Source organism: Cibotium barometz, chromosome 2 (genome assembly GCF_041138505.1).
Source record: "Cibotium barometz isolate CiBa-2024 chromosome 2, ASM4113850v1, whole genome shotgun sequence".
In the NCBI taxonomy this organism is placed as follows: domain Eukaryota; kingdom Viridiplantae; phylum Streptophyta; class Polypodiopsida; order Cyatheales; family Cibotiaceae; genus Cibotium; species Cibotium barometz.
Window position 1 is genome coordinate 32,241,917 of NC_141047.1, and position 17,275 is coordinate 32,259,191.

The 17,275-nt window shown below is 39.7% G+C and overlaps 1 protein-coding gene across 1 annotated transcript; it reads right to left on the reverse strand.

The window, feature by feature from the left end:
* Nucleotides 1-13,604: 13,604 nt before the first annotated feature.
* LOC147640949 (uncharacterized) lies at nt 13,605-16,254 on the reverse strand. Its single transcript, XM_086809293.1, has 5 exons — nt 16,096-16,254; nt 15,478-15,826; nt 14,432-14,738; nt 14,215-14,292; nt 13,605-14,010 (listed from the first exon to the last, which is right to left on the reverse strand). The coding sequence occupies exons 2-5, from the start codon at nt 15,807-15,809 to the stop codon at nt 13,960-13,962; spliced, it is 768 nt and encodes a 255-aa protein (XP_086665419.1). The 5' UTR covers nt 15,810-15,826; nt 16,096-16,254; the 3' UTR covers nt 13,605-13,959.
* Between the last annotated feature and the right edge of the window lie 1,021 nt (nt 16,255-17,275).

Here is a 17,275-nt window from a genome sequence, read left to right on the forward strand (position 1 = left end):
CCCTTGATTTAATGTAATTTCTGGTAAAATTGTGCTGATAAAATTGTGCTGATAAAATTGTGAAAATCATCATTTTGCATTTAACCCTTGGTTAATGCTTGTAAATCTCACTCAAAATCAAGATTATTCACAGCCAGAGTTGCATTTGGGAATGTGCATAAGAATGAATGCTATACGCATTATGTATTGGGCACATTGTATCAGTGTAAAAATGGGAACAGACACTGCCCTTGTCCAGATTAAGGCAAGAGGTAAGACCTCCCGCATAAATTTGGGTTTGCATTGCATAATGAGACAAGATAAACATCAAAAACCCAAAGGAACTGTCAGCAAAACATTGAAACATGTTGCTCACATGGAGCAAAAAGACCTGACGGACAAGCTCATGGCCCCAGCCATGAAAGAAGAAGAATATCTCTTTCCAAGAAGAGGATCCACACCAAGAAGAAAAACTGAAGGAAGACATGGACACGAGAAGAGAAGCTACCACAAGAAGAGAAGCTGCCCCAAGAAGACTGAAAGAAGAGACAGACGCGTGGAGAGAAGCTGCCACGACAAGAAGACTGAAGAGAAGAGAAGATGTGAGGCTCCAAAGAGTGAGGAGCCATGTGAAAATCTCTGAGAGAGAGAGAGAGAGAGAGAGAGAGAGAGAGAGAGAGAGAGAGAGAGAGAGAGAGAGAGAGAGAGAGACCCCACAACCCAATGTAACCTGCCCCAATAAAGTAAAACCACCTCTGAGCCACCGATGATGTAGGCCACGTGGTAGATGTATGTGTGGCACTTTAGTCAAGGTCGCGGGCACTTATAGTAGCCTTGGACACATAGAGAGAGAGAGTGTGTCAAGGACTATGGAGTTTAGGGACTTGAGGCACTGGTCGCGGACTGTCAAGTAAGAAAGAAACTTGATACAGGGTCTAGGTGTGCTGAGATAACTTGAGGGGAGGAGTAGAAACTGGTCGCAGACTACCAAGTAAGGGGAGGCAAACTTGGTATAGGGTCTAGGTGTACTAGGAGTATTCACTTGAGGGGAGGTGTTGAAATATACAAGTGAATAGGGTGTGTGTGGGAACAAGCTCTTGGATAGAGGCTGTAAAAGAGGAGATGTAATTGTGAAAGAACCTGTGAAAAGGTTAGAAGAATTTACTGGGAGAGAATGGGTAGCATGAGGGAATTTAGGAGTGTGGAGATATTCAGGGAAAAGAGAAGAGGTGGAGAGAATCAGGCAAGAGGTGGAGATATTCTGGGAGTGAATCATGGAGAAATCAATGGGATTTGATGCTTGATGTAAACTCTATAAATTGAGGCATAGCCCTAATGAGAATTTGCTGGTTTTTGAGTATCCATGCCTACATTAATCTATTTCACTAATTACATCTTAATCATTTGCTAATCACTTTATTAATGATGTTGATTCTAGTGTTTGATCCACCATAGCTCATCATTATGCTCAAATTTCAACACCCATCTTGAATGTGATTGTTCTGCATTGACGTAGATTAATTGGGGATGGAACTTTAGGCAATAAATGTACAAGCCCAATCTTCCAACTCGTAGGCATGATACCTGTATTCCATGCCTCTGCTGAAAAATAGAAGCGAGAGGGACCTTCAACTCATCAACATACTTTGTGAAAAGCTCATTGGGGAGCCCATCCCATCTTGGAATTTTCCCTTTAGGCAAATGCTTCAACACATCTTCCACCTCATCTCCGCAGAAATATATCTTTCCAATTCATTTGCAGAAACATCTAATATTTAGTGACGAACCAAGTGAAACAAAGACTCTATAGCTGCAATGACATCATGAGATATGACCTCCTGTGGACCCAACAAATGGCAATAAAAAGTCCATACACACATCTAGAACACAAGTAGGATCATTAATCAATACTCCTTGCCTATCTTGCATCATGACAATATTCTCACATGCATACTTTTGCTGCAAACGAGCAAAAAACGTATGTGACTGACAATTAGAATCCATTAGGGCATTCATTCGAGCCATAAGCTTATATCTCACATATTGATTCTCGTGCAATGTTGCAACCTAATTTGGGACAAATAATCCTTAGCTATCTTAATGTCAAGGTAAGAACCATCCTCTTGAACCACCTGGTTCAAATCAACCAACAACGATTTTAGGTTCTGTAACTTCTCCCTAAAATATGATGCATTATGAATCCCATACTAGTGAGCAACCTTTTGAATATTGAACATACAACACTCCCCAGCCAGCACCCCAATAGAGGTTACATGGTCTCAAAAGTTTTGTAACACCTGCAACATAAACTAATGGAAAAAAATATGCTCCAAGAAAGTCTGGTTAAACTTGAGAGGAGCCTTTCCCAATAATGGCCTATAAGCATCCACAAAATGGCTATGCATCTCCAATGCCAGAGAGAAATGATCTGACAAAATATGATTATATGCCACCTACATGGAAAATATCTCTGGCAGAAACAAATCATGCTGGCAAATATGATTATATGCCACCTACATGGAAAATATCTCTGGCAGAAACAAATCATGCTGGCAAATATGATTATATGACAAAATATGATTATATGCCACCTACATGGAAAATATCTCTGGCAGAAACAAATCATGCTGGCAAATATAAATTCGGTCCAAATAAGCTCTTGTAGCCGCATAGTGTTGAGAGGCATATGTAAATCCTCTCTCATGCGGGTGTAGCCATGACCACATATCCTTGTTTCAAAACTTGATTAGCAAACACATTCCAATTGAGCCTCTCTGGCGGCCCATCCATATTAAAGTGAGGTGTAGAAGCATGCTCTGGGATGATTCACATACACAAACATAATAAATCATTACATTACTGAGATGACATTGTGCAACACCATTAGGCGCATACAACCCCACAAGCCATAATGTTTTATCCATAAACTCTCCTTCCACAACAATGAACCACCCTCGGACATCCTGCATAACCAATGATGGCTTAAACAAATATTTCACTGTAATCATGACCCCTGACTGTGTAGTGGGGTGCCCACTATAACACACACGAAATTCCTTATAATCATACACTTGTCCAACCATGGAATGTTGTTTATGCTCTACAGCACAAAACATATCCCATTAACCTTGAAACACAGTACGCCACATGCGATAATTCTTGGAAAGTGAACACACCTTTTACATTCCAAAGAGCAATCTTCATAATCCATCAAAACAGAAAGCTAGTCAATGAGAGGTACCACCATCGGCCTCTCTTTCCTTAAAATATTGCATAGGATCCTCAATGCCTTCACTCTCCATCTATTCACATACTCTTCACAGCAAACCATCCACCCATTCCTTCTCACCTAAAGTACGGGCATCATTAGGTGATGTATCATGTCTCCACTTGACATCCGAATACTTCTTGTCCTAGGCTGCGACCATAGCCCTTTTTTTATCAAATAGAAGAGGAAAATTTACCCGATTTTCCTTCATAAATCGAGGTCTCAGATTATACTGAGAGTGTGATACCTTGCCTTGGTTATCTTTCTCTCAAGTCCATCTTGTGGCACCAGGATGAAATGATGAAGATGCACCATGACCAGCACCCACATTTTGGTTACCACTAGAACTAGCCGTCTAGCGAGCGCCTCTCTTCGCCACCACAAGCCAAGGGCTATCTTCTGTATCTGCCAAAACTTGTTTACCTTTATCTACCACTTGCTCACTTTGTTTTGCTACTTGTTTGCCCTTCTCTATATTCAAACCACATGGCAAAATAGGAGCTAATGTATCCTTATGAGTCGGATCTTGGGACACATTCGGTTGTGGCGGTTGTGGGTGGCTGAGCATTCACCTCCTCTGGACACTCTAAAATGAAGCGACCCATCTCCCTACAACGGAAGCAATGGCCTGCAAACAATCACCACTTTAATTTGAAAAACAAAGGATCAAATCCATCCACGCATAACCTCAATTGTCTAGGTCAAGGCTTCCCAATATCCCACAGCATGCAAACCCTGTTTTTATTCTCTCTCTCTCTCACTCACACACACACACAAACAAGAGCAAAGAGTAGGTAGATAGCTTAGAAATTTCTATTAACACAAAGGGGGATTATATCCATTCATTATAAGATAATACCCAACCCTTATTACCAAAAACTCTTGTTAACTATTTGAGCTTAGGTGTGACCCACTAACCAGCTTTCTCATAAAGATAACAACTTTTATAGTGCCCTTTTATGACACATATTCCCACTCTTAAATATAGCAAAGAGCATCTAGTTAACCCAAAATGGAGTTAACAAGATCATGTAGCTTGTGAAACTACGGAACTAGTCTGCCTAGGTAGTAATTTTTGTAAGATAGAAAATAGATATATATTGAACATATAAACAATGCAAAAGACCATTACAATTGCATAGCAAGTTGTCATATAACAATAACACAAAAGAAACACCTAGTCTTGTGGAAACCTTTCACACAAATTGTTAAATAACCACCACGTATCCTATTTTTTATGATACTAATTCTCAAAGTTTAAAACCCCAAGGAAAATTTCACATATACACACACAGATATGGAGAGAAGGGGTGAACACATCATAGGAAGGAGTAAAGTCTCTCTCCTACAAGAGAGTACTTTTTATATATTGCATAGCTAAATCCATTAAATGGGTGAACCGGAAGGATCCATTTGATAAATCCAAAGCCTAGTTTTAATGATTGGCTTTTAAACGTGCCAAAATTCCATTAGTATAGAGTTATTTCTCTTTCATGTTGTCTATTGATGTATGATTGTTGCCTTCTCAACTCACTAAAGCCGTACTGCATATAACTTTCATGAATAGTGTACATCTTCACACCCCTTGCATCACAAAAACCAACCAGATGTAAGCCTTTAAAAAATGACATGATACATTTGTATACAATTATCATACAAATTGATAACATGATGCATTCAAATACAATTATTATGCAAAGAAACAAACAAATGCATTCAAATACAATTATTATGCAAAGAAACAAAAAAATCTATAGGACAATGACGTGCCAACATATAGATACATAGCATACACACAAAGCCCAAACTAGGTTAGATACACACAATAGTATGCATACATGGTAGTATTTATAGAAAGATGTATTAAATCAAGCAAGATTCACACCACTTGATAAACAAACTGAGATCAAAACAAGGAGAAACCAAGTAAGATACATACATGGTATGTATAGAGATCATACCCAGTATAAACAATTCAAGTGAATATACATGGTTAACAAACATGTAGATGCATAGCAGGAAACTAAACAAACTAGGCATAGATCAAATGGAGAAACTAAGTAAGACACATACGTGCTACATATAGAGAGAGATCAAACCAAGGATACAGAGATTAAACATGCAAGTAAACATACATGGTGTACACATACTTAATATACAATATGTAGATGATAGTTTACATGTACATGCATAGTATGCATGGTGACATATACGGTAACGGTGCACAATCCAATAAGAAACTAAAGAGATTGGTCAGAGTCTACCACATAAGCCACCAAGAAGAAGTTCTTCTGCCTTTATCCAATGATGGTTCTAATTTTTCTCTGATCGTTGAGAAGATGCCTCAAGCACATCAACATATAAACCAATATCCGTTGTTGATGAAGTTAACCATTCCAACTACAGCAAAAATGCTTCTTCAGTGCATATATGAGTGGGAGAAAAAAGGACCATACACAAGGTATGACAGAGAGGTGGCACAAGTCTCTCCTTAAAATTATAATCATAGAGGAACGTGCCATTCCCCCATTTAGATTAGCACTTTCAATGTTGAAAGTGGAGAAGAATAGTACAATGTTACATAGTTACATAGCTATATAGCATGTGACAATGTGCTTACATGGTTAGCACTCGCTTCAAAATCGTTTTTGAGCATTCTCATTAGCAATTTTGATTAAAGATGCGAATGAATACATGTGAGCAACTTCTAAGTTTTCTTGTGACTTTAGGATTTGGGTGGATGCAAAATACACCAAAGCATATGAGCAAAGGGGCTTCACTTATGGCTAGTTATCATATTGTATCTTATGAATGGATCAGTGAGGACAGCCCAAGCATGACCCAATAAAAAGCAAGGAGTTACCACCACCAAACACCAATATGATTCTAGCATAAGGTTTTCGAAGCAAAAATCCACATGTGCCTCATCAATAAAACATACATCGCCCTGTTTAAGCATGTTCATTGTAGAAAAGACACATTTATCATATTGATTAATGAATGTCATATTTACACTAAATCCTCAATAGTCTGTGTCTTCGGTGACATGAGACCATTATAGAGAAGTTTATAAGGCCACTCATGCTTTCTAACGGCTATTATCAACATATTTGTTGCTGTAAACAAAGCTACAGAGAGAAAATATGACTGAATGATCACTCACCGTGTGCTTTTGAATGAGCGACCATTGCAGCAAAAGCTTGTAATTAGAGTCTCAAGCTCGTTTAGGCAATTGTGTTTTTACTCTCTTTTTTTTTTGGCCAACCATACCCTACCATGTCACCTACCCAAGTAAATATAGGAGAGTCACAAAATTTTGTTGTTCTATCAACCTCTTTTCTCTCAAGCTAAGTTTTTAATAATCATGAAAGCTTTTATCTATATCTACTCTTCATTTTCACTCTTCCCAAGCCTTACACATGGGAACGGAAAAATTACATTCAGAGAGAGCAAGAATTACACATGGCAGGTTCAAGAGAGGAAACAAGAGCTTTGGCATAGGTTTGGGGCTAGAACTTTCAAAAAGGGAGCGAAGCCACGGGTCATTTACTAGTTCTTTGTAACTGCTCAGCTTCTCATTTTGTAGCCCAATATCTCCTTGTACTTCCACTACTGTGAGCTAAGTATATTCACTTTTCTTTTTATTTTCTTTTCTTTTTTTGGGGGAGAGAGAGAGAGAGAGAGAGAGAGAGAGAGAGAGAGAGAGAGAGAGAGAGAGAGAGAGAGAGAGGGAGAGCTCCAAGATATGAGTTAAAACTCCCTCCCTGAACACCACAAGTGTTCACAATGGAGATTTTAAACACTTGCTAAATTAAGACTTCCAACTCTATGATACACATTGTGAATATGTTTATTTCATCTTGCTTATGTTGTAGACTCTATCAAAACCCAATGAGCAACTCATCATGATCAGAACATATGTATTTGCTTTGCCTACTAAGAGGTTTTGATTCTCTCTCTCTCTCTCTCTCTCTCTCTCTCTCTCTCTCTCTCTCTCTCTCTCTCTCTCTCATATAAATGCATGCTTGCAGGCATCAACACATACCTTTTTTCATTTTTGTTTTGGACTAATGTTCTTTTGTCTTGTTGTTACTCAATTAGTTGAACATGTTTAAAGAAGTTTATTTTTTAATTATATGTATCCTTTATTTCCCACTAATATTCGTGATGTAAGCAATAATAAGCAGAGGAGATATTTCTAAGGATGGACCTTAGTCAAGATACCCACTTACAACCTGTTATTTCCCATGAGCCATTAGGCCCAAGCGTTGTACAAAGGTCTCCATGTGAGTTATGTAGGTTCTCTTTGTCAAAGTAAGGCCTTTGAGTATAATTATATAAAAGGGACAATTTCCTGGCAAAGGTTATGGGTAAAACTGTTGAAATTATGGATGTCACATAGGGGTAAAGGTAGCTTGGTTTTACCCAACTTTGAGCCTCTAGGTGCTATGTTTGTTGCAAACTTCCTCCCTATTTCAAACGCCATCCTAACGTCCTCTACATAGTCACATGATGTGGAAGTTGAAAGTTGAAGGGTCACAAGGAATAGTTTGATCTTGAAGCCCTCTCCTTCCTAGGTCTATAAATACCTCTCATTTGTATCTTTTGGTCCATTCTCACTACTTCTTGGAATATTTTCCCTCTATTTCTTGAAAGACTTTCTTGTAGAAAGCCACATTTTGCCATCTCAAGTTAATAAAGCTTTTCTTAGTAATTAATTGCAATCACTAAACCCTATTTTTTGCAAAAACCCTAATTTGGATCCCCTCACTGCATGAGATTTCTAGCATTGTGAAAGAGTGAGGAGCTCTCTTTTTTTAATCTCTAGTCCACATTTGGTGACCCTTTACCATTAAATAGAGAGCTAAAAACCAATAAGACGAATTTGAAAGACACAAGCTAATCAATGACAAGTAATATAGATGGCGCAAGAAAGAGAGCTTGGAAATTCCTTAATTGTTTCTTAGCTAGTGTTACATCAAACACGTGCACACTAGTGCGGGATCAATCACTCTACATGCATGACATGGGACACCTAGTGGGGAGGTATCCTTAATGTGAGAAGAGGCTTAAAAGTGAAGCCATACTTACAAGTAATTGTAGCGTTAAAAGCTTATAACAGCAGTGGAGTTAAAAGCTTATAACAGTAGTGGAGGTAAAGCCCAATGGCCTATATAAGTGAAACCTAGGCTCATAAGTTATTCTAGTTTGACATCGTTGTGGAGGTAAAGCCCAATGGCCTATATCAGTGAAACCTAGGCTCATAAGTTATTCTAGTTTGACATCGTCGAGCATTATACATCAAGGGTGTTCACTGCAGTGATACATCAAGGGTGTTCACTGTAATGATACATGTAGGGTGTTCATTGCAATGATACATGTAAGGTATGGCCTGGTGGTATGGGAAGCCAAGTCTTACTACGGGGGAGCTTCTCCAAGGATGTAACTATGACCTCCAACTTGAGGGTGAGCCTAGAGGACTCTATGGCTGGGAGGTGAGCCTATGGTTGGGAGGTGAGCCTTAAGCCTCACTTTTGCATGGTTCCATGTCGTATAGTTCCAGGGCATGGAAGACCTTACATTGGTATCAGAGCCTATATCTAACACGAAAGGGAAAAGAAGGCTAAAGGAGGCATGGTTCTCAAAATAGGGAAAAGCTGGGGATTTTAAAAAAGCATAAGTGAGCTCTTTTTTGTGCTTAAGTAGGAAGGGGCTTCATTTTAAGCTTCACCTTTTAAAAAAACACAAAACTAAAGTTAAGAGTGCTTTTTAAACTCATTATCTCTATAAATTCAATCTCACCCTTCTTGTTTACTCATACAGATAGGTTGTGCAAGGTCTATGTATGCCATCTCCAAGCTATTGGTTTCCGAAAGCTACCAACTTCGCTTCAACCCTCTCATCCACCCTAACAGCCTTTCTTGACTTTCACTTCCTTCCCATGGAGGAGCCATCTAAACCTACCATCCCACAAGTTAATACTCAAGATAATGATCCCACACAGATTCCTTTTACGATTGAGCACCACGTATGGATGGAGCAAGGTCTCAACACTTGCAAGCTAATATGACTGCCATGACCAATCATCTCGTCGCACTTGAAACGATGTTACAAGATTTGAGTCGGCTTGGTGGCCCTCAAAACGAATTACAATTTCAAGCTGTGCCTTTTTTCTAAGAGACAAAGGAGTGTGAGGAAGCTATAATCGAAGAATGATTGGACCAATGGACGATTTACTTTGACTCGATTGGTGCACTCAATGATCGAAGCATTTCTCAAGCCTAGATGTTATTAAAGAACACTGCTTATATCTGGTGGCATGATTTTCAGCCCAATGCCACAATGTGGCAAGGGTTTATTGATGCTTTTTGCAAGTAGTTTGCCACAATAAGCTCAATAGGGGTTTATTGGAAACTGTAATATTTGAGCATGTTGGGGAAACGATTCGAGAGTTATTTGAACGACTTCCATACTTATATGGCATAGTGTAAAGTGGAACCTTTCCACGCCATGCCGATGTTACGAATGGGTTAGATCCCAATTACTAGTTAGAGGTCTTCCGGAATGAAGCCAAGATTCTGGAGTATGTTATTAAATTTGCCCACAACTTTGATACTGTCCATGATCACAAACAGACTCCACACGTGGTGGTAGTAAAAGCTCATCCAAACCCCAACAGTCGACGGCTCCACCATAGCAAAGTACCAAGAAGGCTCGACAAGAACGAAAGGCGGCCCAAAAGGCAGAAGCAAAGAAGACAAGAGTGTGCTTTGAGTGCAACCAACTAGGGCCAAACAAGAACAAGAGCAAGTCGGTCTTTGTTCATAAAAACTCAAGTAATCCTCATATCCCTACTTTTGAAATTCATCACCTAAAGCGCAATTTGTGCCAGGAATACTCTCCAGGTACTTTGGCCTTCGGCAAGCATGATCTCTTCAAGATGGAGGGTTGGATCATATATGTACTTTTTAATAATGGCAACAGAGTCATAACTTTGTGAGTGCTCGCTTTTGGTATCAAAACTATGGTTACCAATGGTAGCAAGTGACCACAAATACCAACTGAACTTTGCAACGAGCATGGTGCCAGAGATTTGGGGCAAGACAATTCCAAACGTAGAGATGCGCATGGGCGACTATCACAAGAACCTTGCACATCATGACCTTGGATCGAGTTGATGTAATTTTGGAAATATCAATTTAGTCTAAACAAGGAGGATGAGATTTAAATGCAACTACAAGATTATCCAGAGCGAGAGTTTGTGCGGCCAAGTAAGTCTCTATGGGAGACACCTATGCTTTTTGTCCAAGAAAAGGGATGGCACAATGTGCTTCCACGTAGATTACCAGGGCTTAACAAACTCACAATTAAGAATGGGTATCCATTGCCACACATGGATGATCTCGAGGATCTGGCTTGGAGGAGCAAAGTACTTCACGAAAATCAATTTGAGGTCTAGGTATCATGCGATTAGAAATCAATCTAAGATTGTGCCGAAAACCCATGGATGATCTCGTGGACCCGCTTCGAGGATCAAAGTACTTCACGAAAATTGATTTGAAGTTGAGGCATCATATGATCAAGCATCAATCTGAGCATATGTCGAAGATGGGTTTTTGTACTGGGTACAATCACTATGAATTTTTGGTCTTGCCATTTGATTTGACCAATGCTCCAACTACTTTCACGCAGATAATGAATGATTTACATCATCCATATCTGAAAAAGTTTGTCGCAATATTCTTGGATGACATACTTATATATCACGAGCAAGTGCATCATCTTAGGACTATCTTGCAAATATTGAGATAAGAGAAGCTGTACATAAAGAAATCCAAGTGACTTTTTTAAAACAAAGATCCTTTATTTGGGTCATATCCTCACTCAAGTGGTATACATGTAGACTGAGACAAAATGAGACAAGTTCTTGAGTGGCCAATGTTTTGGACTATACAACATATAAATTCCTTTTTGAGTTTTACGAGCTTCTTTTTGAAGTTTATCCAAAATTATGCCATTGACTCGACTCCCAAAGGGGATTATGAAAAAGAAGAGCAAGAATAGTCCTCCAATTATTTGGAATGAAGTCCTTAACAAGAGCTTCAAGGCTTTGAAAGAGTTGATGACTATGACACCTATGTTGTATTTAGTGGATCCTAACAAGCCATTTGTGGTCAAGATGGATGCTAGTGATTTTGCCATAAGAGCAGCTCTTTTTCAAGATGATCGTCCAGTTTCCTTTGAGAGCAAGCTCAGTTAGGCTGAGATGCGATATCTAAGTCAAGAGAGGAGTTTCGTGTAGTCATCCATGCCTTGAAGAAGCCAGAGAACCATTCAAAGTTTGTTGTAGCCATACATGCAATCATATATAGAGGATTGTGTAAAGAGTCCAAAGTGAATAAGGCTAATCACCTTAAGCAAGGTGGTTTACTTCAACCTCTAGAGATACCAAAAGCCAAATGGCAAAATATCTTGATGGACTTTATCAGCTAGGTTACCTCGAACGAATCAAACACATGATATAAACTGATAAAGATGGTGAGGTTCCTCCCAACATTGTCTACAATTAAGTGATGAGCTAGTTGCTTAGTTCGTAAAGCAATTATACAAGCTTTATGGGTTGCATGAAGAGAGAGTCAATTATCGCAACCCTAAGTCCACTATGAGATTTTAACGAGCAATATTTCTAAATTGGAAACAAGGTTACACATGTCTTCCTCTGATCATCCGAAGAGTAATCTTACTAATCAAACTTTGGAGGACATGATATGGACCTTTGGTTCAAAAAGGCAATCAGAGTGGGAAAGGTACCTTCTACAACTTCGAATTTGTGTACATCACTAATAAGCATTCAACGGTAGGCTTTAGTCTTTTATGCTTGTGTATGGTTTTCAACCTCAATCACCGATTACTATAGGATTGGGTAAAATCCAAAGATCAAACAAGGAGAGATTTCTTGAGGATATGTCAAGAAGAGTGTAATGACGGCTTAGGATCGAGCTCAAACTTACGCTAACCAAAAAAGATCTCCCAAGTTCTTAGACATGGATACTTTGGGTGTTGCATACAAGAAACATTACAAGCTATTTTCCAAGTTTTGTAGTCCGTTTAGGATCAAAAGGAAGGTTTTGTGGTCAGTTTAGGATCAAAAGGAAGATTCGTGATGTTACGTACTGCCTAGAACTTCCTCGATAGATCACAAATCATGGTTCATCCCATCTTTCATGTCAATAGATTGAAAGCACGATCAAGCAATTCCAGCATGGTTATTCCTATCCAAGAATTAGCTCGAGAAGAGCGAACTAGATATATTCCCCAAGAACTTCAAGCGGTTTTGGATCAATGTACAAGACATTTTGCTTATGATGAGTACTTGATTAAGTGAAGGTGGAGATCTCAAAGGAAGGCTACGTGAGAATCTATGAGTCTCCAAGCCCCTTCAACATCAATGGTCCTTGAGGGGGCAAGTACATTACATCCAAGCCAGGTGCACTAGTGTTACATCCAAGCCAAGTGCACACTAGTGCAGGGCCAAGTTGGAAGCAAAACATGGGGCACCTAATGGGAAGATATCCCTAATGTGGGAAGAGGCTTATAAGTGTAGGCTTATAACTAATTATAGGGTTATAAAAGCATTGGGGCTAATTATAAAGCCCAATGGCCTATATAAATGAAACCTAGGCTCATGAGTTATTGCAATCATTTGGTCTAACATCGTTGAGCATGGCCCATCAAGGTTGTTCACCACAAGACGACACTTGTAGGATGTAGCCTGGTGGTATGGGTCGCCAAGTCTTAATGCGAGGGAGCTTCTCCGAGGATGTAGCGAGGTCTCGAGTGAAACCTAGGCTCATAAATTATTACGATCATCTAGTCTGACATCGTTGAGCATGGCCCGTGCCAGGTCTTACTGCGGGGGAACTTCTCCAAAGATGTAGCTATGGCCTCCAACTCGGAGCGAGTCTGGAGGACTGGGAGGTAAGCCTTAAGCCTCGATTGTTAATGGTTCCATATTGGATAGTTCTGGTGATTGGTCATGGAGGACCTTACTACTAGTGTAGAGAAAGGATACTTCGTACAAAAGGGATAGTAAATATCTGATTAATTATGCTGAATGATATTCATACATCCTAGGTTTTTCACATGGCTCATCCCTACGCAGCACTACAGAAACATGTATACAATATATATCAATCAACACAGGTTTAAGAATGGAATTGTGATGATTTCATAACCTTTTCAATTATTACAGGAAAGCAACTTATGAGATGCAATTTGATTGATGAATCATGTCACATTCAGCTACCCAAAAACCAATAGAGCACCATCTCAACCAAAATGACAAAACACTTGCGACTTGTCTAAGAATTACACTAAAAGAGCAAAGTAATTGCAAATAAGCCTTACAAAGAGTGGTTGATCAATGCGTGTGCTCAACTATTGCCCAAACTGTAAAATGAAGCACGATTCTGCACCATTACCGAGTGTCCGAGAATACTGGAAGTGATGATACATCTGCAAGATCTTCCATGTTACAAGCCCATCCTGGCATCGGTTTGACCATGGAAAGGATCTTCGAGACAAGAACTCTGCTATTTACAAACAGATTAGGGCAAACAAGAGTGCCTATAATGACTGGCCTCTTAAAAATTTGCCAGTTTGGTGAGGACCAAAAAAATAAGACCCGAATGCGCATCATGTGAGGGTAACACCTATTCAGAATCACTATCCAGACTCCCCATTGCCTTCAAGCCTGTAGGTTTCTGCATAGACACACTCTATTAGTTACGAGCAGAAGCAAGACCACTATATAACAAACAAAAAAAGAAAGACAAGACTAGTGATGGATGTGGTGTTGGTGGTGGTGGTGGGCTGTCCAATTCTGGTACTAGAGCAAAGGAGGTCAACAAGAAGCGAATAAATCTTTTCATAAACAAATACACACTGAAAAAAGCATATACAATTACCTTCCTTAAACACTTCTTCTCTCTCACTTCATATCTATCTAACGTCACTTCACAAAGCCATGCTCCGGGACTAACATACTGCAATGAGAAAACACCAAATCAAAAATGTATAAGATACATACAACTCCATACTAGAAAACATGCATCATGCAAACTAATGCTGAGACATGAAGCCAAACATGCGAGATAAGTTATTTGTCGAGGGATGGGATCTTACCGACACGAATTTCTCCACATGCTTGGCCCTTTTTCTCGGCCTTTGTGGCAGTCTTGAGCCCTTCATGACCATAAAATCATCCTCTTTCTCCTTGTGAGAGAGGGAGATCAAGAGCTTAGGCCTTTTGGAGATTGCCAAGCTAAGATCCCCAATCATCAAGGGCTTGTCATGCAAGGATTCCAGTTCCGTTCTTCTGCGAGTCTGGCCATTTCTGTGGGGAGAGGACCGATTGTTGCTAGTAATTTTTTCTCTAGAAGCGCAACCCTTGTCAGGCTTCTCAAGGGGAGGAGACTGCCGATCAATACAACTGTGACAAGACATGAGAGAAAATATAAATTTTAGCTTCATAACACAGAAAACATGGTGACGATGTCCATGTATCAATGTAAACACACAATAAGGCAACATTACACAGAAAGCATAAAGAAGCAGAATCTGGTATAATCTCTGGAAACACCTAAAAGTAGAATCACATTCATCTAATGACGAAAACACACAAGTAGGATTTAGGAACAACTTTGTTCATAAAAGATGAGACACAAAAGTTTCATTGAAGAAGACAGGTTTCAAATAGCATGAGCATAAAACACGTTGTTGCAGGTTTTGAGATGATGCCCATGTATCAAAACACACAGGTCGCATTCTTGTAATGAAGAAACCAAATGATAGTATGTGGCATTCATGTGTTTGGAAAAAACACATAGAAGTATAATATTAAACTGATGCAGGGTTTGAGACGATGTCCATATATCAACCAAAACACAAAGATCACAGTCATAAACACGCATAAGTATGGTTTCAGATCACATAAAACAAACAGAAGTATGGTTTTTCCATCCAAATAAAACACATAGATATGGTTTCAGATGTCGGGATCCATACATAAAATGAAGCGCCTAGAAGGGTTTCGGATCACATCCAAAGAGAAAACAAAACACAGACAGATAGGATTTCAGATCACAACCTTAAAAACATATAAAAAGGCAATAGTTTGACATACAAGAAAACAACAAAGATGGCATGCATGGTTTTTCAGTGAGCCTCACCTATTTTCTGTTTCCCCTTTGGCTGAAATCTCAGCAGCAGCAGGTTTCCATTGCATGTGGGATAAATGGTCTGCCGCTCTTGCATCAGGTGCGCATGCCATATCTGATCTCTGAGCAGGTTGGATTGCACAGGCTTTTGCGAACCTAGGCCGCTTGCACTGACCCCATCGCAGGGACACATCATCATCGCCATGCTTGCTCTTCTCTTCTGTTACCATCTCGTCCTTTGTCATCTTCGTACTCTGCTTCTGCTTCTGTTCTTCTTTCTGTGCTTCTGCTCTTCCCTCAGCTATGGCGATCCCCACACAGACTTTACCTCCGCCCGCGGACATCTCTTACAGCCTCCTTTCTGCAAACATTTCCCCACACAATCAAGCGGTTTCTTCATTAGCCTTTCTTTAGACACAAGCTTTTTCCACATCCAACGCAGATTTCCCCCATATCCAACACAAAAAACAAGCAAGTTTTCAATGGTCTTCTGATGAATCCATGGCAACAACAAGACTGCTTTCAGACTCAGCAAGAAACCTATTTCTTTAAAACACGCAACGCAGACAAAAAACAAAACGAAACCCTAACCATTCATGACAATTCACGGAGGAGAGAGAAGGAATGTACCAAATACGGAAGACCAGAGAACCCCGTTGAATAAAATCGCGGTATAAGATCAAAATCTGATCACAGAAAGAGAAAGGAAAAGCAAGAGTGCGCGCGCCAGAGAGAGAGACAGAGACAGAGAGAGAGAGAGAGAGAGAGAGCGAGCAGTGATGGCTATGGTGGGTGGGGGAATTTATAATAGAGAAGCTGATGGTTTTGAAGGTGAAGCTTTCAAGCTTTTGCATCCTTTATATGTGAAGCCACCCTTCAAAACATTTCCTTTCAAAATGCAACCTAATGTTCCTTGGGCCATAACATGGAGGCTATGGGAGCATCCACCACAAACTTCATGGAATGCATAGCTCTCATTTCTGCTAGGGCACTTGCGCCTTTGTGTGTGAAGGTTCACCATAGTCTTGCCTTGCTCGGAAGATTAATTTGATACAAAACGAGAGATTTAAAGAAGAATTCTATAATGGGAATAATGTACACCTGATCGGTTATCTAACAACATGGAATGTACTAAATTAGATCCTTTCAATACTTTCAAGCTTTCATGGTCAAGACATGTGAACACTTCTTTGAGGAGAAAACATCTTTGTCCATATCTTTGCAGATGCAAATAGCCCCACCTGCATCTCTTTTGTGAATAAGGGTTGGAGCTATATGAAGTAGGGCTCATGTGTGGCAAGTACCTAGTGTGCCCTTGCTGTCAGCAAATGATGTTTCTACTATGTGTGGTTTTTGCAATGTTGTCCTTGCTTGTGTTTGTGCCACCATTGTGTCAGTGTGACTACCTCATAGTGTATAGTTTTTCCAAGGGTTATGAAACCCTTCCCATTTGTGAATGATTCTCTTTTAGCATTTTCTTTAAGCCCTATAAATCCTCTACCCTTGGTGTCACATGTAGCTATCCTTTGGGATGACTATGGCTACAGGATGTCATGAAGGGATAACCACCCTAGTATGGTAGTCATATTTTGGCATCTTAGTAGGGCAAGGTTTACCTGACTAGATTTAGCAGTATATTGTGTATGTGAGAGATAGATAGAGAATTATCCTCCAAAGAAGTTCAAAATGCATTCTATTGTGATTTAAGCTTTATTCCAAATTGAGTTCCATTCACTACTTAAGAACTGCACCTCTTTCTCTATAGTGTTAAAGGTGACAATTGCATGTCTATTGTGACATCTTATGGAGC